General features: G+C 36.6%; 1 protein-coding gene across 11 annotated transcripts in view; it reads right to left on the bottom strand.

The window, feature by feature from the left end:
• Positions 1 to 22,514, bottom strand: part of SLC26A11 (solute carrier family 26 member 11) — a 57,307-nt gene that overhangs the window by 24,149 nt on the left and 10,644 nt on the right. For all 11 annotated transcript variants that reach the window (XM_074224974.1, XM_074224979.1, XM_074224973.1 and 8 more), the window contains 6 exons: positions 18,556 to 18,731; positions 17,555 to 17,627; positions 17,135 to 17,185; positions 10,949 to 11,009; positions 9,611 to 9,666; positions 3,044 to 3,184 (listed from right to left, as the gene is read on the bottom strand). In XM_074224974.1, coding sequence (XP_074081075.1) covers positions 3,044 to 3,184; positions 9,611 to 9,666; positions 10,949 to 11,009; positions 17,135 to 17,185; positions 17,555 to 17,627; positions 18,556 to 18,731 — 558 coding nt within the window. The remainder of the gene's footprint in view (positions 1 to 3,043; positions 3,185 to 9,610; positions 9,667 to 10,948; positions 11,010 to 17,134; positions 17,186 to 17,554; positions 17,628 to 18,555; positions 18,732 to 22,514) is intronic.

A 22,514-nucleotide genomic window follows, 5' to 3' on the forward strand; every position in this document is an offset into this window, starting at 1 on the left:
CATTGTGCACTTAATTAGGGATCTTCTACTAACTAGTCAGAGAGCAGGAGCTCTGCTCCATATTATAAGGGAAACTTCCTAGCCTGTTAAGATCTAGGTCTTCTAACAATTAGTGCTTCCTACTAATACACTCTGTATATAATTAAGATATTTAAGGAGAACAATTGACATCGGTTCCAACTTTTATCTAGGGAAAGAGATTTAAAGTACTCTTGAAACAGTAAGAATCAGTTTAAAAGGGAAGTAGTCATAGACCTAAACTTCTGCCTCCTTTGGATGGAGAATGGAAAGGGGAAAAGAAAAATGGAAGGGAGGGGTCATTCTCCCAGTCACTTGGAGTCTTGGTCAAGGGAAGGTGTATTAATGATTTAACTTGCTCCTAGTGCTAGTCAACAATGTCCTGCCTCTGTCCATTAGATGAAGACTCTGGTCTCCCTGGTGAAACCTGGGCATACTCAAAAACATAGATGGCTTTGCCATCTGTCCATGTGTCTCCCCTCTCTCCTATTATAGACTAATTCTAAAACCTCTTTGTAATGTCCTAATGTCTCTCTCAGGACTTGAAGACTAGGCTGAGGTACTGGACTCCTCTTCCTAGAATAGTTAGCTGGCATTCAAATTCCTTGACTCCTGAGGATGTTAGATATCTTGTTACACAAGGGTTGACTCATAGGGATGGGAAGTAGGGAGGAATATAAACAGAAATTAAAATGAAATTAAAAACAAAAGATAATTTAAATTTTTTGTTTAGTAAATGTTAGTTTTCTAGGTCATAAAGGAGTTTCTACTCTCTAAATTATAATGAAATTTAAATATCTTCCATTCTGACCCTCTTCCTTTCCTTTGTCTTTTTTTTTTTTTTTGCAAGGCAATGGGGTTAAATGACTTGCCCAACATAACACAGTTAGGTGATTATTAAGTGTCTGAGGCCGAATTTGAACTCAGGTCCTCCTGACTCCAGGGCCAGGACTCTATCCACTGTGCCACCCAGCTGCCCCACTCTTCCTTTCCTTTGACTCATATGTAGTTTCCCTTGGCTCTCCCTTGACCCTATAAAAGATTTTAAAAATTCTAAAGAACACATACACACACACACACACACACACACACACACACACACACAGACACACACACACACACACAGACACACACACACACACACACACACACACACACACACACGTAATTGCTGAAAGTGATTAATGCTATCTTTCAGGGGAAACCAGCATGCATACAGATAAAGAAGGAGGTTAGTAGCTAGAAGAGAAGGGTCACACCAGAGAAGCCAATGAGAACTCAGATAACTCAGATAGAAGTTAGAGGAAGGTATGGAGAGAACTGCAACAGGGAAGCAAGTTTGAGTTCCAGCCAACAAGGTGAGGGTGGGAGGTGTTCACAAGTCTAATAATCAGGGATCCAAAACCAGATTCCCCAAAATAGCCTATCATAAAGGTAGAGAAAGGGAGCAGTTGGGTGGCACAGTGGATAGAGCACTGGCCTTGGAGTCAGGAGGACCTGAGTTCAAATCTGACCTCAGACACTTAATAATCACCTAGCTGTGTGGCCTTGGGCAAGCCACTTAACCCCATTGCCTTGCAAAAAACAAAACAAAACAATACAAAACATAAAGGCAGAGAAAGAGCCAGCTGCCATGGATTATGCTCCTTCATTCACTGTTTGTGGAGCTGTAAAATGTTCCGATCATTTTGGAAAGCAATTTGGAACTAAACGCCCAAAATTCAATAAACTAGACTTCAACCCAGAGAAAGATCAAAGTCAAAGGATTCACATGTACAAAAATATTTATAGCAGTTCTTTGTTTGGGTGCCCATCAATTGGAGAATGGCTATATGATTGATAGTAAATGAATATAATAGAATATTATGGCAAGATATGTAAGGGATGGATTCAGGTATACCTTATAGGACTTGTATAAACTGTCACAGAATGAAGGAAATAGAACCAGGAGAACAATTCACTTAATGACACAACACTGGGAAGGAAAACACCACTGAAAAACGAAAGACAGATGATCATCACAAAGACCAGTCATGCATGACTCCAGATGATGGACAGTGACTCATGTTTTCCACACCCTGACAGAGAGATGATAACCTAGATGTACAAAGTGATATTTCCAGACATAGTCATTAATGTGAATTGATTATAAGGAAGGGATTTTCTTTTTCTTTTCTTATGACTCAACAAGGTGCAACTTGAGTTCATCACCTCTCTGTTAGATCCTCTGGTCATCATACTGAATAAATTCTTTTTAGGGAGGATGGGGGAGGGGAGATTGGAATCAAGTGACTTGCCAAGATCACACAGCTATCAAGTGTCTGAGGCTGGATTTGAACTCAGGTCCTTCTGACTTCAGGGTCACTGCTCCATCCACTGGACCACCTTGCTGGCCCCTGATTAAAGTTCTTAAGTCTTTCAAAGTTGTTCGTTTTTACAGTGTTGTTGCTATATAAATTGTTCTCTTGGTTCTTCTCACTTCACTCTAGATCATCACTTTATACAACTCTTCCCAGGTTTCTCTGAACTCATCCCTTTCGTCATTTTTTATGACATAATAATATTCTATTATACTCATTTACCATAATTTTATTCAACTATTTCCCAACTGCTGGTCAGTCCCTTTCGTTCTTTGCCACTACAAAGATAGCTTTCATGAATTTTTTATGTTTGAATTCTTTTTCTGTTTTTAACTCTTTGAGGTTTGGGCCTAGCCTTTGTCTTAAAAGAAGTGCAGAAAAGGAATGGAAGGAGAAGAAGAGAATACCTGAAAGGTCACATGCTAGAGAATTAACCTAGGGATACACTAATGGGTCATGCACATGGACTGTGGAGCTCTTCTCTTACTATTTCAGTGTAAGATTCTAACATGCAAATCTCGTCCCCATACAAAATCCTGCTTACAATAGTTTCCTAGGGTCCCCCCTGGAACTGTGAGCTACAAGACGCCAGTTCTGATCTAGTACAAGCTCCAGTGTGATCTTGATACCCATACCTACTTGGCAAACAGAGTAGAAATACATACTTTTTACACGCCAGACTGTCCATAAGATTTTGGCATTAAACAGGGGGGCAACAGCTGTGATGATGACAGCTGCCAGAGCAGCCTTGGGAATATAGTAGAAAAGTGGCGTCAAATAGGCAAGAGATAATATAACCAGGACTCCTAGGAAGACAAGAAAGCAAAAAATAACCATATTACATAGAGAAGACACATGATTCTAAAGATTCCAGAGATTTGAACTCAGAATCATAGAATCTGAGTTTTGAAAGGGACCTTGGGCACTATTTAGTCCAACTCATATATACTGAAGGAATTTCTACTAAAATATGCCTGAAAATAGATTAGTCAGCTCTGCTTGAAGACTTTCGAGGAGAGGGAACCCTCTACCTCTGAAGGTAGCCTGTTCCATTTTTTTGGACAATATCAATATAATGTTTTTTATATTGTAGTTATTCAGTCACATCTGATTCTTTGTGACACCATGAACCTATCCACAGTGGTTTTCTTGGCAAAGATAGTGGAGCGGTTTCTCCATTTTTTTTGTCAATGGATTCAGTGAATCTTTTTTTTTTTTTTTTTTTTTTTTAGGTTTTTGCAAGGCAAATGGGGTTAAGTGGCTTGCCCAAGCTAGGTAATTAGGTAATTATTAAGTGTCTTAGACCGGATTTGAACCCAGATACTCCTGACTCCAGGGCTGGTGCTTTATCCACCTGTGCCACCTAGCTGCCCCCAGTGAATCCTTTTACCAGTTAATTAGAGGTTAAATGATTTGATCAGGGTCACACACATTAGGAAGTATCTGAGACCGAATTTAACTGTTCTCCTGACTTCAGACACAATGCTCTATCCACTGAGCCATCAGTTGCCTTTATTTTTTTAATAATGACATTAAATCAGCAGTGGTCTCTTTACAACTTCCAGCAAATGCTGTTTCTTGAGGGAAAATTAGACCAAATTTAATTTCTCCTCACATGATAAGCCTTCAAATACTTAAGGACAACTCCTATGCTCTCCTTGAGTCATCTTTTCTCTGGTGTAAACATGTCCAATTCCTTCATATGACATGGATTCAAAGCCCTTCACTATCTACACTATTGTCCTTTGGACAGTTTCCAGCTTATCAATGTCCTTCCTAGACTGTCTGACCCAGAACCAAACACCATACTTCAGATGAGACCTGACAAGGGGAGAGTACCATGTGCCCCTTCTCTCCCCTCTTAATGCAAACCAAGATCATATTAGTTTGTCTGGTTGACTCATAATGATCTTGACGTTCACTAAAATCTTCGGAACTTTGTTTGTTTTTAAACAAGGCAATGGGGTTAAGTGACTTGCCCAAGGTCACACAGCTAGGTAATTATTAAATGTCTGAGGCCAGATCTGAACTCAGGACCTCCTGACTCCAAGACTGGTGCTCTATCCACTGCACCACCTAGGTATCCCTCAGAAACAGCTTTTGGTATGGAATGTAAAGCTAATAGTACAGTCATAAGCCAATAAGTTTTTAACTTGCCTTGCTGATAGTTTCACCTGTTAGAAAGCAGAAGAATCAATAAGAGGAACTGTTTTTATGGTCCCATATAGGGTGGATAAAAGCAGAAGTAAAAGGACATGTTACAATGGAGTTCACAACAGCAAAGGGAAGGAATGATAGGTATATCCAAGGAAATCAGATTGCAAAGAATTTATACAACAAAAAAACAGGATCCTATGGTTTGAGATTCTGAAAGAGATCATAGAAAGAGAAGGATGAAAAGTTCTCAGAAATGAAATTCTGATGATAAAATTGTAAGTGATATATCAACAAGGAAAAAAGGTATCTAAGAGAGGTTAATAATGGCTTCACAGGAAGCATTAAGGTCATTTCAGATTTTAAAGTAGTAGTAGTAATAATAATAATAATAATAATAATAATAATAATAATAATAATAATAATAGACATAAAGTACTTTAAGATCTACAAAATGCTCTATATCTCTTTTGATCCTCACAACAACCCTATAAACTAATAAGCAACAATGGTGAGACCTGAACTCAGTTCTCTATGGTACTGGGGCAGTTAGTTGGCAATGGATAGAGTGCCTGGTCTGGAGTTAGAAAGACTCATCTTCATAAATTCAAGTTTTGCTTAAACACTTCCTAGCTATGTGACTCTGAGCAAGTCCCTTAATTCTGTTTGCCTCAGTAATCCATTTGCAAAATGAGCTGAAAGAAGGAAATAACAAACCACTCCTGTATTTTTGCCAAGAAAACCCCAAATTGGGTCATAAAGAATTGGATACAACTGAAACAATTTAACAACTCTACTGACTTCAGGACCAGCAATCATTCTACTAACTCACATTAAAAAAAATTGTATCATTCAACAAACATTTATTATGTGCAAAAGTTGGAAGCAAGAGTACAAAACCAAAGAAAAGTTAAAAAATAGTTTTCTAAAAATAGCATGTGGGGGCGGCTAGGTGGCAGTGGATAAAGCACCGGCCCTGGAGTCAGGAGTACCTGGGTTCAAATCGGGTCTCAGACACTTAATTACCTAGCTGTGTGGCCTTGGGCAAGCCACTTAACCCCGTATGACTTTCAAAAATATAAAAAAAAAATAGCATGTGGAAAATGGGCTATGGCTAACAAAAATACTAAAGACAACAAATAACTTTTAGTCATTTGGAGGCCACCATGAAGATCAAAAAGTTGTTAGAAGCACTTTTCAGTTTAGATAGGATGATTAAAATAGATAACAAAAAGAAGGTAGAAATATTCAACTTCTATTTTACTTCTATTTTTTTCTATCAAGGAGGATTTCCTACAAAAGTTTAAGTACTATAAAACAATTAACACAAAGAAGTCAAAAAGGTCCAGAAACCACTTCATCCAATAAACACTTGATCTTCTTGCCAAGTATATACATATATACATTATATACATATATACACATATACACATATACACATATACATATATACATATATATGACACTCAAACAGCATGGATTTAAAATAAAAACAATATTTGCAGCATTTGTAAAATGGAGATGGTAAAAGATTATGAGCAATATCACATAATAAAAGGGGGGGAAATGAGTTTATAGAAATCTTGGTGTGAGGCCCACTTTTAAGCCAGATCAAAAAAAGCATTAAAAATGAAACTGGGGGCAGCTAGGTGGTGCAGTGGATAGAGCACCAGCCTTAGAGTCAGGAGTACCTGGGTTCAAATCCAGCCTCAGACACTTAATTAATTACCTAGCCGTATGGCCTTGGGCAAGCCACTTAACCCCATTGCCTTGAAAAAAAATTTTTAAAAAATGAAACTGGCAGGAAGATGATAAACAGATTTAAAAATGGAAAAGATTTGTCAATATTTCCACAAAAAGTTATCTTCATTGATGATAGGGAAGACAGCTAATATTGCAGAAGAAAGTAGAAATGGCATTAATGCAAAGGAAGAAAAAAACATGGGAAGAACAGCTACATCAAACTATACACAAAGAAGGTTTATTCTGGAAGAAAAACAATTTTGAATGTGATGAAGAGTCAATGCTCAAGACATAAGAAAGATATCAAATGGTTGGGGAAAATCATAAACATTATTACTACTGAAAAGTATATTTTAAAAAGCTATTGATAATGGCAAACCTATACCCCTACTTTCTCGTTTCTATAAATTTTTTTCCTTATAGCTCTGACATTCAAAGTTTTGAAGTCATACCACCCTCATTTTATGTCATGACACAGTTACCATAATGATAGATCAATATAATTTCACTGACAAAGTTTACTTGGAATCTAGATTTCTGAGAACTTGTGGAAAAGATATGAACTAAATGATGGTACAGTTAATTGGATTTGAAATTGTCTGAAAATCTGGTCTTAGTGTTGATTAATGGACCAATGTAAACCTGGAGGAAAATCACGAGTGTAAGTTTTCATCTAAAACTTTATCCAAGTATACATATATGTATATGTATATATGTACAGGAATATATATTTGTGCATGTACACACATAAATGTATTTATATATTCTCTTGGTCACTTTCACAATACATACATACATGAAGACACATTGTGTATTGTGAAAGTGACTCCTGTTTGTGGTGGCAAAGAATTAGAAATCAAGTAAATGTCCTTCAACTGGAGAATGGCTTAGCAAACTGTGGTATATGTATGTCACGGAACACTATTGTTCTATTAGAAACCAGGAGGGATGGGAATTCAGGGAAGCCTGGAGGGATTTGCATGAACTGATGCTGAGTGAGATGAGCAGAACCAGAAAAACGCTGTACACCCCAACAGCAACATGGGGGCGATGATCAACCTTGATGGACTCACTTATTTCATCAGTGCAACAATCAGGGACAATTTTGGGCTGTATGCAAAGGAGAATACCATCTGTATTCAGAGAAAGAACTGTGGAATTTGAAGAAAGTCCAAGGACTATTACCTTAAATTTAGGAAAAAAAAGATTGCTATCTTATTGTTTGATCTTGTTATCTCTTACACTTTCTTCCTTAAGGATATGATTTCTCTCTCATCACACTCAATTTGGATCAATGTACAACATGGAAACCATGTAAAGACTGATAAATTGCTCTCTGTGGGGGTGGGGGAGGGAATTAAGATTAGGGGGAAAATTGTAAAACTGAAAAATAAATAAAATCTTTAATAAAAAAAGTGACCAAGAGAAATCATAACCAACCTATGTGCCTACTCTCTCATCTATTTAAAATGTATATTATATATATATATATATAATACATAAAATATATACACAAATACATATACATATGTCAGAACTGTGATATTGGGGTCCAAGTATACATTATCTTTGATGGGAAAAAGTTTGTTGAAATTTTTTTTCTGCAGTCTTCCTTCCAAAAACTGAGAAAGAAAAAACATTATCCACTTCCACGTATGAGACAAAAATAATTCTAATACCTAAACTAGGGAAAGATAAAACAAAAAGAGAGAACTATAAACCAATATCACACAAAGATATTAATTCAAAAATGTTCAACAAAGTCTTGACAAAAAAGAAAATAGAAATAAAATTTTTGATAGAACTAAAAAAATTATTGGATGTTTTAGAGGCAAATTTCACTTGAGTGTAAGAAAGAATTTCTAATAATTGGAATTGTGTAAAGTTGAAAAATGCTACATTGGAAGATAGGGAGTATTTCTAATAATTAAAGATTTTTCAGTAGCTATGGCCAACAGTGTATAGAGCACTGGTCTTGGAGTCAGGAGGACCTGAGTTCAAATTTGACCTCAGACATGTAATAATTGCCTATTGTGTGACCTTGGGCAAGTCACTTAACCCCATTGCCTTGCAAAAACCAAAAACCAAAAACCAAAACAAAACAAGGCTTTCAAGTGGAAACTAGCTCATACTGTGGATAGAGCATTAGACTTAGAATGAGAAAGACCTGAGTTCAAATCCAGCCTTTGACATTTCCTAGCTGTGTGATCCTGGGCAAGTCCCTTAACCATGTTTGCAAGTCCCTTAAATCTCCCAGTGTTGTGTTAAGAATCAAAGAAGTTAATAATTATAAAGAGCTTATTACCTACCAGAACCTAGTAAACTCTATGTAAATATTAGCTATTATTAGCTATTCCTATACAACAACTGATTGAATATGTTATAGGAGTGTGGAACAGGTAGTATCTACCAAGGTCCCCACCAGGAAGACTAGGTTAGACTAGGCAATTATCCCCCCCTATAAAAAAATATTAAAAAAAAACTTGTTCTTAAGACTTGATTAATTCTGGGGCTGAGGTTTATTATCAAACGACATAATAGAGGTCAGCCTAAGAGAGAAGTCAAAGTCCTTCAGACTTAAGGGAATGTCCATAGTACTAAGAGTAACCACTCTCTGACCTGTAGACCATGTGAGTTTCTGAATGGAGATGAGGGAGATCACATCTACCTGAGTCATATTCTTTCCATATAGTGACTAAGTAAGCCTCCTTTAAATTTTTCATGAATATAGACACACACACACACACACACACACACACACACACACACACACACAAAGTGAAGACTGTAAAATTGCAAGCAACATGACCCTAAAAGAGAAAGGTGGGAGATCAGCATGTGTAGAACACTGCATATATTGAAAAACTGCTGATATTTTTCTTTCTCCCTCTTTTTTTTTAAACATATAGTCGGGGGGGGGGGTGGCTAGGTGGCACAATGGATAGAGCACCAGCCCTGGAGTCAGGAGGACCCGAGTTCAAATGCAACCTCAGACATGTAATAATTGCCTACTGTGGGACCTTGGGCAAGTCACTTAACTCCATTGCCTTGCAAAAAACTAAAAACAAAAAAACAAAAAAAACCCATTTAGTCTGTTATATGAGATGGCTCTTTGGAAAGGGGAAGGAGAGATACAGGAAGAAATATGGCCAATATAATAACAAATGTTACCAATAAAAGTTTAAATTTTAAGAAATGTTCCCTGAGAGAGTCTGAACTACCAAACCATCCTGAGTCATCTCTTGGATGCCCTACATAATTTTCCCTTCCCTCAAGTCATACTTGCATACCAGTGAAATAATGGAAGAAGTGACCCTGCCAGGGGATTGCCTTACCTGTCACCAGTCCTCCTGCTGGAGTACATACCCCTGTCTGGGCATTCACTGCTGTCCTGGAAGGCAATCCAAATGCTTAATTATTACAGAATGGAGAAGGAAGGAGGATGCTTAGAGATGGGCTGTGGACTCCAGCCAATTAAATGCTTGCTGAGTTGAGTCAATCTAAGGGCTAATTTTAAAGAGAAAGATTCCATTTGGTAGCCAAGGATCAAAGAGCCAGAGAAAAAAAGACTAGAGTCAGAGCTCTGGGAATGAAAAGGCACTTATTAAAAACTTATTATTTATCATATTGTGCTAAGAACTGAGAAAATATATACAAACACAAGAGAGTCCTTAACCTAAAAGAGTGTTAGTTAATAATCAGGAAGAGACAACCTACCAATAAATATAGGGTAGAATGGGGAGAAGGGGAGAGGGTCTAAGGAATTCTAGGAGTAGCAAGATAAAATGGAAGTGAGACAAAATCCAGGATCTTTGACTCTTGGAGTAATTCTCTTAAGCTGTCAACAAGAGCAGAACCCAAACTGGGATTCTAGAGGAATAGTAGGAAGGTATATCAGTGTAGAGGGCCTAAAAATTAGGATATTTAAGTTCTAGGGTAAGGAAGTGAGAAAGAAACTTGAAAACTAGTCTTTATTAGATGAGTCAAATTTGAAGAATTTAATAAACACCTCTTATGCTATGAACCATGGGAGATACAAGGAGGTATTTTATTAAAAATTAAAAATATTTTATTAAAAAAGAAGTAGAAATATAAGATTTAAGTATATAAGTAATAATATATGAAGCAGCAATATAAGATTTAATTTAAGTAATAATACATGACAATAAGAATGATGACATAAAGCAATACTAGCTTAATTGGCAAAGAGAGAATCTAAATAATGACAAGAGGAGTTTAGAGGCAGGAGAAATTGCCTTTGGCTAAAAGGTCTGGGAAGGTTTCTAAAGAAGTTGTGATCTTGGAAGGGTGGGTAGTATTTAAAGATTGAAGGAAAACTAAAAGAGGAAAGGACAACAATATAGTACATGAAAGCAGTTGTGAGAGGCTAGGTTGTTTCTTTCAACTCAGTTCCTACGGCATGACTTGATCACTTCCCTGTCCCTCCCATGTGTCATCTGTGAAAACACCAAAACCTTGGCCAAGGGCCTGGAAGGGCCCAGTGACAAGACCTCTATATGTCTTAAGAGTTGGGAGGTAATTCCCTAGGCTGGAGAGGGAAGAGTGGGACTTGCCTGTCTTTGGATCACTGAGTCCTCTGCTAGGTCAGAGACTAGGGCTATTGGACCCACAACACTGGGGACCAAAGGAAAAGTAGGGATCTGATTACTCACCGTCCAAAGCTGCCTGTGACAGGATAGGAGGAAACAAAGGAGCCCAGCAAATTGGTGAGGCCTAAAAGAGAAGAGGAGTAGAATCTGGTTAGTGAAAGTAAGTAGCATGAGGAAGTAGGGATGTAATAGTGATGGGTCAAAGAGGTTGGGATAGGATACAGAGGCAAATGAAGGAAACTCTAATGTTGGGAGTTTCCATTAGCTCCTTCAAGGGAAAGATAAGTTATTCATTATCTGGATCCATTCCATGAAAGCCTTGGACAAGACACACTAGATAAAATTGTAATCTAGTTTTATTATTTAGAAAATCACATCTCATTATGAAACATAATAAAGACTGATTGATAAAAATGTGTATATGACAAATACAACTGGTTTTGGAAAAGATCTGCATCTTCTAGTCTCACATAGTTCTCTTTGTGTCCAAGAACACACAATTACAAATGTCTGGCCTACAGATTCAGGTTCTTTCTAAACAAATACTAAACTGGGCACTGGGGGAAATATAAAGATTAAATAAAAGATGTAGACCCAAGAGACCATCTAATCCAGGTCTTTCCTTTCCTTCAGATGTATTCAGTGTCTTGTCCATGGTCACATATTTAGTATCAAAGGCAAGCTCTGAATTCAGGTCTTCCTGACTCCAAGTCTAAGACTATCCATTATCCCACACTGCCTCCTGAGAACTAAGACAAGGATAGTCATATGTGTCAACATACTTAACAGCTACTCACTGTCAAGACCATCTTGAAATTAATCCCCAAAAAAGAAAGAAAAAAGAAATTAATCCAAAATCCTTGAAAACAAAGATTCACAATTGGTTCCTTTCTCATGGTGCTTATAGTCTAGTAAATTCCCTGTTCAAGATCAAGAATATATCACCTAAAGCCAGAATGGAGTTTTTCTTCTACAGATCTATAATTTCGGTCTTATTAGTCACAGACACTAACCAACTTCAATACTCAGGTCTGACTTAAAGTAACCCCATCATGGCTTAACCTAGGATGCAGTTTTCAAATTACAAACCCCTACCAGCTACTACAGCCATACAGTCACACATAAAGGGGAATCCTTTTGCAACCTGTTGGAAAATGTTCAGAATAAAACAAATCTCAATGTCCAAAGTATAATTGAATCTGCTCCAAAATCCATATTCCCAGAAGACTCCTCTGACAAAGAAGGCCAAAAATCAAAGAACATGAGAATCAGAATGAGAGGTTCAGCTAGGTGGCACAGTGGATAGTGCACCGACCCTAGAATCAGGAGTACCTGAGTTCAAATCTGATCTCAGACATTTAATAATTACCTAGTTGTGTGACTTTGGGCAAATCACTTAATCTCATTGCCTTGCAAAAACAAAAACAAAAACAGAATTAGAATGAGGTACACAAAGACCAACTCAAGCCTATATACCCAGGAAGACATGGCTAGAGTTCTATGTGTGGAAAATTAATGATGGATACCTGACTCTGTCAGTTCAAAATGTGGACATTTCCATTCAAAAATTTTTGCTGCCATACGTTTGTCTTAAAATTATGAAAAACTGACTGGCCTACTTCAAATCAGTGAGTTACCAGTTCTTTACTCCAAATATTTCTACCTCTGGTTTTCTAAGTTTTATGGAATCTATTTGTTCCCTATTTGTTCTTGATTCTTACCTTTCTCTTTATCCTATATGTATAGATTTATCCATGTACTTTAATGCCAGAATCAAAGTCACATTCATGTTATCAAATACAAGGATGACACCCCTGATCTACTATTAAATATGCTAGAATGTTGTACTTTTGAGATTGAGTTGAGTTGAGTAAGAATGAGTTGCACTGAACCAACCAAAAATCTTCTGGTCCCCTTGGAGCCAATTCACACATTGACTAGGATGGTGGTCTACAGATAAAGAATTTCTTCTTCAAGAAGCTATTCAGTCTCTATACAAATTATGCTCCACCAGATGTGAACTCATCCAATCTTTCTGGAGAGCAATTTGAAATTATACCCAAAGGGCAATAAAAATGTATATGCCCTTTGAGCCAGCAATACCACTACTGGATCTATATATACCCTGAAGAGATCATGAAAAAGGGTAAAAACATCACTTGTACAAAAATATTCATAGCAGCTCTATTTGTGGTGGCAAAGAATTGGAATTTGAGTGAATGTCCATTGATTAGGCAATGGCTGAACAAATTGTGGTATATGTATGTGATGGAACACTATTGTTCTATTAGAAACCAAGAGGGATGGGATTTCAGAGTAGCCTGGAAAGACTTGCAAGAATTGATGCTGACACACCTCTCAGATTGACCAATAAGACCAGGAAGGATAATGATCATTGTTGGAAGGGTTGTGGGAAATCTGGGACACTATTACACTGTTGGTGGAGCTGTGAACTCATCCAACCTTTCTGGAGAGTTATTTGGAACTATGCCCAAAGGGCAACAAAAATGTGCATACCCTTTGACCCAGCAATACCACTACTGGGTCTATACCCTGAAGAGATGAGGAAAAAGGGTAAAAACATCACTTGTACAAAAATATTTATAGCAGCCCTGTTTGTGGTGACAAAGAATTGGAAATCAAGTAAATGTCCTTCAATTGGGGAATGGCTTAGCAAACTGTGGTATATGTATGTCATGGAAAACTATTGTTCTATTAGAAACCAGGAGGGATGGGATTTCAGGGAATCCTGGAGGGATTTACATGAACTGATGCTGAGTGAGATGAGCAGAACCAGAAAAACACTGTACACCCTAACAGCAACATGGGAGTGATGATCAACCTTGAAGGACTCGCTCATTCCATCAGTGCAACAATCAGGAACAATTTTGTGCTGTCTGCAAAGGAGAGTGCCATCTGTATCCAGATAAGGAGCTGTGGAGTTTGAACAAAGTGCAAGGACTATTCCCTTTAATTTAGAAAAAAACAGATATCTTATTTTCTGATCTTGTTACCTCTTAGACTTCTTGTCTCTTCTCTAAGGATATGATTTCTCTCTCATCACACCCAATTTGGATCAAGGTACAACATGGAAACAAAGTAACAACTGACAGAGTGCTTTCCATGGGGGGGGAGCAAGATTGAGGGGAAAATTGTAAAATTCAAATAATATCTTTAATAAAAATAAATTTTAAAAAGATAAAAAAAGAAAAAAATTTAAAAAAAGAATTGATGCTGAGTGAGATGAACAGAATCAGAAGACCATTGTATACCCTAACAACAACATGAGGGTAAAGATCAGCCTTAATGGAATAAACTCCTCTTGTCATTATTTAGATTCCCTCTTTGCCAATTAAGCTAGTATTGCTTTATGTCATCATTCTTATTGTCCTATATTATTACTTAAACTAAATCTTATATTGCTGCTTCATATATTATTATTTATATACTTAAATCTTATATTTCTACTTCATTTTTAACAAAATATTTTTAATTTTTAATAAAATACCTCTTAATTTTTAAAAAAGTTATCTTATGTATAAGTTTGTTATCTCTTATGTTTTATTTTTTTCCTTAAGGATATGATTTTTCTCTCAACACATCCAATTTTGATCAATGAATAGCAAGGGAACAATATAAAGTTTATCAGACTGCCTTCTGTGAGGCATAGGGGGAGGGAAGTGAAATGGGGGGGGATTGTAATATTCAAAATAAAAATAAAACAAATTAAGCTCCACCTTGGAACTCATTGGCACCAATGGAACAAATTCACATAGGTGCCAAGAGGTTCCAAATTCGCCATGCAGCAGGTGGTGATTTGTTTACTGTTAGCTTTTGAGAAGTGAATGGGGTCAGTTATGATAAACTAGTAATTAAAAAGAACTAAACTTAGAACCGATGGTGATGATGATCACTAGAAGTTATACAGCACTTTATAAATATTATCTCATTTATCCTCATAATAATCAGTAGGAAGATCCTATTATTATCCCTGTTTTACAGATGAGGAAGTTAACATAGTTAAGCAATTTGCCCAGGGTCACACTGCTAGTGAGTGTCTGAGGTTACATTTGAACTCAAGTATTTCTGACTCCAGTACCTTGTGTCAAAAGATACTATTTTTATATCCATTGATATGATATGTGTAATGAAGTTAATAATAATAGTAATAACAATAATAATAATAATAATAATAATAATGATGATGATGCAATTTCTAGAAATCCTTTTCACAGGAAGGCTCTGGGCCTCAGAAAACAGGGAAAACAAAGTAACAGAAGTCATCCTTCATTCATAACAGGGTCCTGCTCTGAACTGCGCTTGCCTGTGTTAAGTGAATTATATCATCAGATTAACCTATACTGTACTGTAACCCCAAAACTATACAATCAACCCAGCTGTTCACACAGTCTGGATGGTCACAAGGGATGTAATTGTTGCATTGTCCTGCGTGGGAAGTTTGTCCTGGAAAGATCACTCAAGCCTCAAATCTATTCTATGATCCACCTGCCCTTTTATGACTGTGTATAAAATATCTGACTCCAGAATAGCAAAGTGGAGCTCCAAGGAATGGAGTAATCTCATGATTTGCAAATCAATTCCTTGCAAAACAAGTAATAAATAAACTACTCTCTTATTTACTAACACTCTGTCTCTGGACTGTTTCATCATGACCAGGCTAGAGATGGCTCAGTAAAAAACCTACAACTAATTCACTTGGTTTTACAAAAGTAAATCATCTATAAACTCTCCCAGTCTTCTCTTATACATTCTTTAAAAGTGCAGAACATCTCTCTGATTCTCCCATAATAGAAATTGCTACCCAGGAAGTAGCATCCTTCAGGGTTAAGCTTGAGGCTTTATTTTAAAAGCACTTTAGTACCTAATTATGCTAACCCCTATTATTCTATTTATAGTCTTCAACTCCATAGGGTCCAAGGCATTCTCCAAAGATACTTCTGGATCAGAAATTATCATTTTCTCCTGTAACTTATTCGTCCCAAACTTCATTATCACTGTCTTCTTAAATAGTCCTCCAAGTTTATGCATGTTTTAAAAAAACTAATCTAAATATTTAAAGCTAATTCGCCTCTGCCTCTTACTGCCTAATTTTTAGTTTACCTTAAAGACAACTTATGTTCATTCTCTTTTCTTTAGCAAGATGGCTTTTCCATTAGTAACAAGGATTGCCAATTAGTACTTCTGGCATTTTTGGTGCTACTTTCTTCCACAATGTACTTCAATAATCCCAATGGATAAGAAGAAACTCTTTCTTTTTGTTCCAAAAGGGTAGTTCTTCATATATTTTATTTTTTTAGGTTTTTGCAAGGCAAACGGGGTTAAGTGGCTTGCCCAAGGCCACACAACTAGGTAATTATTAAGTGCCTGAGACTCTCCATATATTTTAATCAAAGTTTTTGTCGTTGTGAAAAAAAAATTTTTCAAACAACCTATTACTCATTGTTTGTTTACTTCCTTTTAAAAAATGGAATTTAATCTATTTCTCATTCAAAAAATTGATTTAGGGGATGGCTAGGTGGTACAGTGGATAGAGCACCGGCCTTGGAGTCAGGAGTACATGGGTTCAAATCCAACCTCAGACACTTAATAATTACCTAGCCGTGTGGCCTTGGGCAAGCCACTTAACCCCATTGCCTTGAAAAATCTAAAAAAAAAATTGATTTAACCGTGAAGCCATTGTAAGAACCAAAATGAACAACAGCAACAACAGGCAAGAAAAACAGATTAAAAAAAAATCCCACCTCTGCTCACATCATGAGCTAAGCCTACTAAACTTGGCTATAAGGTTCAAGGCTTGTCCATGTTTAAAATATACTAGGAACTCAGGAACTCATAGAAATCTAATTAGAATTATGTTAATGTAAGAAGGATATATTCTTTAATCTCCTCCTTTAGGCAGTTAGGTGATACAATAAATAACTACTGGACCTAAAATCAGAAAGAGCTGAGTTTTGAGTTCAAATCCAAACTCAGATACTCACTGGCTGTGTGACAATGGGCAAGACACTGAACCTCTGCCTCGTTTCTTCAACTCTAAAACCATGCTATGAGCACTTATCTTCCAGATGTTGTTAGAATCAAATGAAAATGTATGTGCATGTGCTTTAGCATATTTAACATTTAATAAATTTTTTTTCCCTATTGGGATATATACGCCTAAGTTAGAAGACTCCTTTAATTCAACAATTCAACAAGTCCATCTATAGAAATCTGTGACTAGGGTCTTACCAATGGCCAGCAGCTCTTGATTGGAGTCAATATGGTAATTGTTTTGAGATGCTAAAGATAAGAAAGAGATAGGAACAATTATTATTTTTTTTTTAGGTTTTTGCAAGGCAAATGGAGTTAAGTGGCTTGCCCAAGGCCACACGGCTAGATAATTATTAAGTGTCAAGAGACCGGATTTGAACTCAGGTACTCCTGACTTCAGGGCCGGTGCTCTATTCACTGTACCACCTAGCCACCCCTAATAGGAACAATTATTAATGTGAATGAGTCCTTGGGACTCCCTCTAACCAAAGTGTCCAAGGGAAGGGGTAAAAGGGAAGAAAAGGCATTAAGGAAATAATAAAGGTGAATTTCACATAGAGGGAAGTCTTGCTATAGGAATATTCCAAGAAAAGGGCATTTGTAGCAAGCAAACCTTACCAAAGGTTTTTGCAATAGTGATGCTTTCCAATAGGGCCATTAGGGGCACCACAGCCAGCCCAACACCCATATCCTAGAAGAAAAGAAGGAAAGTGTGAGTATTCCCATCAATTGGGTCTTAGAAACCTACATCTTTATAACTGAAAGGATCCATTGCCTCCTAATATCCCATGAGGAAGGACTGACTCAGTTACCTGAACAAGGATTACCCTTCAGAGAAGAATGACTAGCTGACTCCTACCCTAAAGATAATAGATGAGGAAGCAGATTTTAACGCAGTATAACAGATTTAAGTTAAAGACAAATGAAGGATCTTTTTGATACTGAGAGTTGTGAGATGCTGGGAGAAGCAGAACTAGGGCAGAAGAATTAGGGCTTTGATTCAAGGTACCAAAATTTAAAGAGTATAAAAATTTTCAACATGCCTTCTTTTAGTAGTTTAAAATTAACTGAGTAAGCACCTATTTGACAAGAATAATTAGTTAAAATAAAAAAGTGAGCAGATGGCAGTTTATTAAACAGTATTTAACACCCAAGTGTAAAAATCTATAATTCATTCTCCTTGCTCGACTGAATTTGATTTAATTGCTTTTTATGTTATTTTTCATATCATAAATTACAAAACTTATTTTATTATTGCTTTCCCCATGTGCCAAAATCAAAGAATTCTGAAGGGATGACTGAAGAGGGATATTGAATCTTTTTTTTCCTCTTTAAAAAAAGATCTTTAAAAAAGTAATAGTTCTTTGGTACCTTTCCACTTACAGGTAAAAGAACCATTTCACCATATTTTTTTTCAATCTGGAATTTTTTCACTAATATCTTTTTTGTCAAAAAGAAATGTCTCATCTCTATCTTCTTGCTAACAATTCAGAAATTCCAGTGGGGACTTGGACCTCATCACTCAACAGCAGTAGGATTCCCATGAGGTTCTTGCATCCATTAGGAGATAGCAGACACAAAAGTAACAATAGCCTGGGATAGTCCTAACTTCTACCTACCTGTACCATTTGGTTAAAGGACACAGTTCCATTGGGGGTGGCCACAGAGAAGGGAGGAAGTTGGAAGGGAGGGAGACCTTCTGCAGTTTTCCCAGTCAGAAGGAATGGCTGAGATCCCATCACCTGGAAGGAGTAGGCAATCAGACCAGCAAATAGTATCACTAAAGCATTGCGAGCTGGAACAGAGGAGAAACAGCATCAATTAAACCTTACTTCAGTCAGAAAAGGAGAAGCAGCATGTAAGGAGAGAACAAAAAAGTCAGTCTTGTTTTCCCTATGCTATTGCCAGAGATATCAGCTTACTGTTGCTTTCCCATGACTCAATACACACATGGATATACAGCATATACATGTATATCATATTAATGTAAACATCATGAATCCATGTTATACTGTGGTATAGTGGGACTATATCTGGATTACAGCTCTATTACTTCTAGTAGACTGTATGACCAAAAAAAAAGTTGATTTCCTCCTCTCTGTATATCAGTTTCTTTCTCTGAAAAAAAATAAATGGGATGCATTACAATCTCTAAGGTCCCTTACAGATATAACATTGTATGAATCTATTTATGAATGTAGACCATTATAGGAAACAGAAAACACCTGGAAATACCTTCCTGGTCTTTTCTAACCCCACTAGTATATAAATATTTTTATGAAAGTATCACCAGAGTGAAGTGAGCAGAACTGGGAGAACAGAGTATACATTAACAATAACATTGTGAGATGATCAACTATGGTGGATCCAACTCCTCTCAGCAGTTCAATTTTCAAGGACAATCCTAAAAGACTTGTGATGGGAAATGCCATCCACATCCCAGGGAAAAATATATAGATTCTAAGTGCAGAGCAAAGCATACTTTTTGTTTTTATCTTTTTAAATTATTTTTTATTAAAGGTATTATTTGAGTTTTACAATTTCCCCCCCAATCTTACTTCCCCCCCACCCCCCACAGAAAGCAATCTGTCAGTCTTTACTTTGTTTCCATTTTGTACCTTGATCCAAATTGGGTATGATGAGAGAGAAATCATATCCTTAGAGAAGAGACAAGAAGTCTAAGAGGTAACAAGATCAGACAATAAGATATCTGTTTTTTCCTAAATTAAAGGGAATAGTCCTTGTACTTTATTCAAACTCCACAGCTCCTTATCTGGATACAGATGGCACTCTCCTTTGCAGACAGCCCCAAATTGTTCACGATTGTTGCAATGATGGGATGACGGAGTCCTTCAAGGTTGAACATCACTCCCATGTTGCTGTTAGGGTATACAGTGTTTTTCTGGGTCTGCTCATCTCACTCAGCATCAGTTCAAAAGCATACTTTTTAAAACTTCTTTGTTTTTTTTCTTTCTTTCTCATTTTTTTCCCTCTTTAGTGCTAATTCTTCTTTCACAACATGTCTAATATGGAAATATGTTAAACAGGACAACATATCTAATTACTTGCTGCCTTGGGGAAGGCAGAGGGAAGAAAGGATAGTAGAAAAATGTGGAACTCAAAAACTTACAAAAAAGATGAATGTTGAAAACTTTGCACATAAGAGGGAAAAATAAAATAAAATCACATTAACAAATAAAAAAGAAGTTTGGAATACAAAGCTTAAGAGAGTAAGGGTATCAAAGAGATTTTTGTCTCCTTTTCCTGAGATTGAGAAATATCTTCAGAAATAAGAAGGCCTCCAGGACTTCAACTGATACATAGTGGCTGTGTAACCTAGACAAATCATTTAATATTTTCAGCACTCTGGGAAATCTTCTAAGACTCTAAACTGTCAGGAAGGTACATTGATAGATGTCATTTCCTCATCTGGGGAATTTCCTATACCAATGAAAGAAATCACAGGTCTATTTCTAATCCCTATCCATCCTGGGACCAGTTATAATGAGAAAGAAGTACCTGGAATTCTAGGGGAGGAGTGGTGTTAGGAAATTGCCTGATTTGTTCTCCATCATAGGTGGTTTAAAGCAGTGGTCTCCAAAGTAGGGGCTATGGTCTGTCCACAAGAGGTGTGTCAAAGGGTAGGAATACAGGTTGCAACCCACTCTTCTTATGATAGCCAATCATGGAGTTTTTCTCTTCAATTGAACTCTTCACCCTTATCCCCCAAAGCTCCCCTACTCTTCTGCTTTGTAAACTCCTACTCTGTGCTCTTTTAAGCCTATATTCACCTAAGGAGTACCCAGAGTAGCAACTTTATAGTATCCATTGGAAAATTTTCCCTCTGCTTCAGCATACCTACCCTAACCCCCTCAGATACAAATAGGCACACTTCAAAGAACAGGTGCTATACTCTACCCCTACTTTATCCCTTTTTATTTTGAGTGAGATAAACCTGCATCACCAGTCTCATGATAACCCTACCCTTCATCTTTCCAGATATCCAGCTACACAATCTCAGTATCAACTTCAACTCTACACTCTCTTTAATCCCACATCGCTGATCAGTTGCCAAACCTTGCCATTTCTACCTCCACACTATCTCTTGCATCCATCCTTTCTCTTCAGACAGTCACCAGTACTAGTGGGCTATCAAAAATAGTCTTCTAATCAAGCTCAAGTTTCCCACTATTGCTAAAGTGATTTTCCTAATATGCTCCAGAAGCTTCCTATTAATTCTGGGATCAAATATTATTTCATTTTATCCTTTTAAAATGCTAACATTAAATTATTTATACTATAATACTAAATTATAATCAAAATAGCCTTTAGACATTATTTCATCCTGTCCTTTTAGGACTTCTATTGTTTTCATATGATTTATAATGGCCATAATTATTCATATAATCAAACCTACATAAAAATATACAATGATAGTGCTAACTAAAGATGTTTTTACTGACAGGAAAGGTGATCAAAAATATTTGGAGATCCCTAGTTTAATCTATCTTGATTGCTGTGAGAACAGCAGCATGGAAGAAGAGACAATGATTGAAGAGTCAGTATTTCAAGATATTTGAGAATAAGGGTATTGATACTTGGGAGTTCCCCTACAGTGGCTTTGGGGGCTTTGGTCTAAGGAACAATGGGAATGAAGTAAGAGGGAGTATAAGCTTGAGTAACTACAGAGTAATTGGTTTCTTTAACTCAAAGAGATCAAAGGAAAAGGAAAAGGACCTATATATACAAAAATATTTATAGCAGCTCTTTTTTCTGTGGAAAAGAATTAGAAGTTGAGGGATACCCATCAATCTAGGAATGATCAAATAAGTTGTGGTATATGATTTTGATGGTATACTATTTTGCTATAAGAAATGATAAGCAGGATGTTTCTAGAGAAACCCTGGAAGACTGATATGAACTGATGTAAAGTGAAATGAGTGGAACTGGGAGCACATTATACACAGTAACAGCAATATTATAATCATGATCAACTGAAAGATTTAATACTCTGATCAAGACAATGATCCTAAAGCACTCATAATGAAAAATACTAATTCTGAGTGCAGATTACAGCATTATTTTTTAACCTTATTTTTCTTGCTTTTTGTGTGGCATAGCTAGTATGGAAATATATTTTGCATGAGTTTACCTATAGAACTGATATCACATTACTTACCTTTTTCAATATGTGGGGAGAGTTTGGAGGGAGGGAAATATATGAAACTCAATTTTTTTAAAATGAATGTCAAAAATAAATGAGTAAAGGGGCAGCTAGGTGGTGCAGTGGATAGAGCACTGGCCTTGGAGTCAGGAGTACCTGAATTCAAATCCGGCCTCAGACACTTAAAATTGCCTAGCTGTGTGGCCTTGGGCAAGTTACTTAATCCCATTGCCTTGCAAAAACTAAAAAACATAAAAAATAAAAAATAAATGAATAAGCAAATAAATAAATTGATGGACATCTAAATAAGAAAAGAACCTTTACAGGGACAGTGCTGCTTCTCTCTCTTCCCAAACACTACCTTCTATATGAAAATATATATCATTAAATATTAAAAATTAGAAAAAAGCTTTA

Source organism: Macrotis lagotis, chromosome 2, assembly GCF_037893015.1.
Source record: "Macrotis lagotis isolate mMagLag1 chromosome 2, bilby.v1.9.chrom.fasta, whole genome shotgun sequence".
Lineage (NCBI taxonomy): Eukaryota > Metazoa > Chordata > Mammalia > Peramelemorphia > Peramelidae > Macrotis > Macrotis lagotis.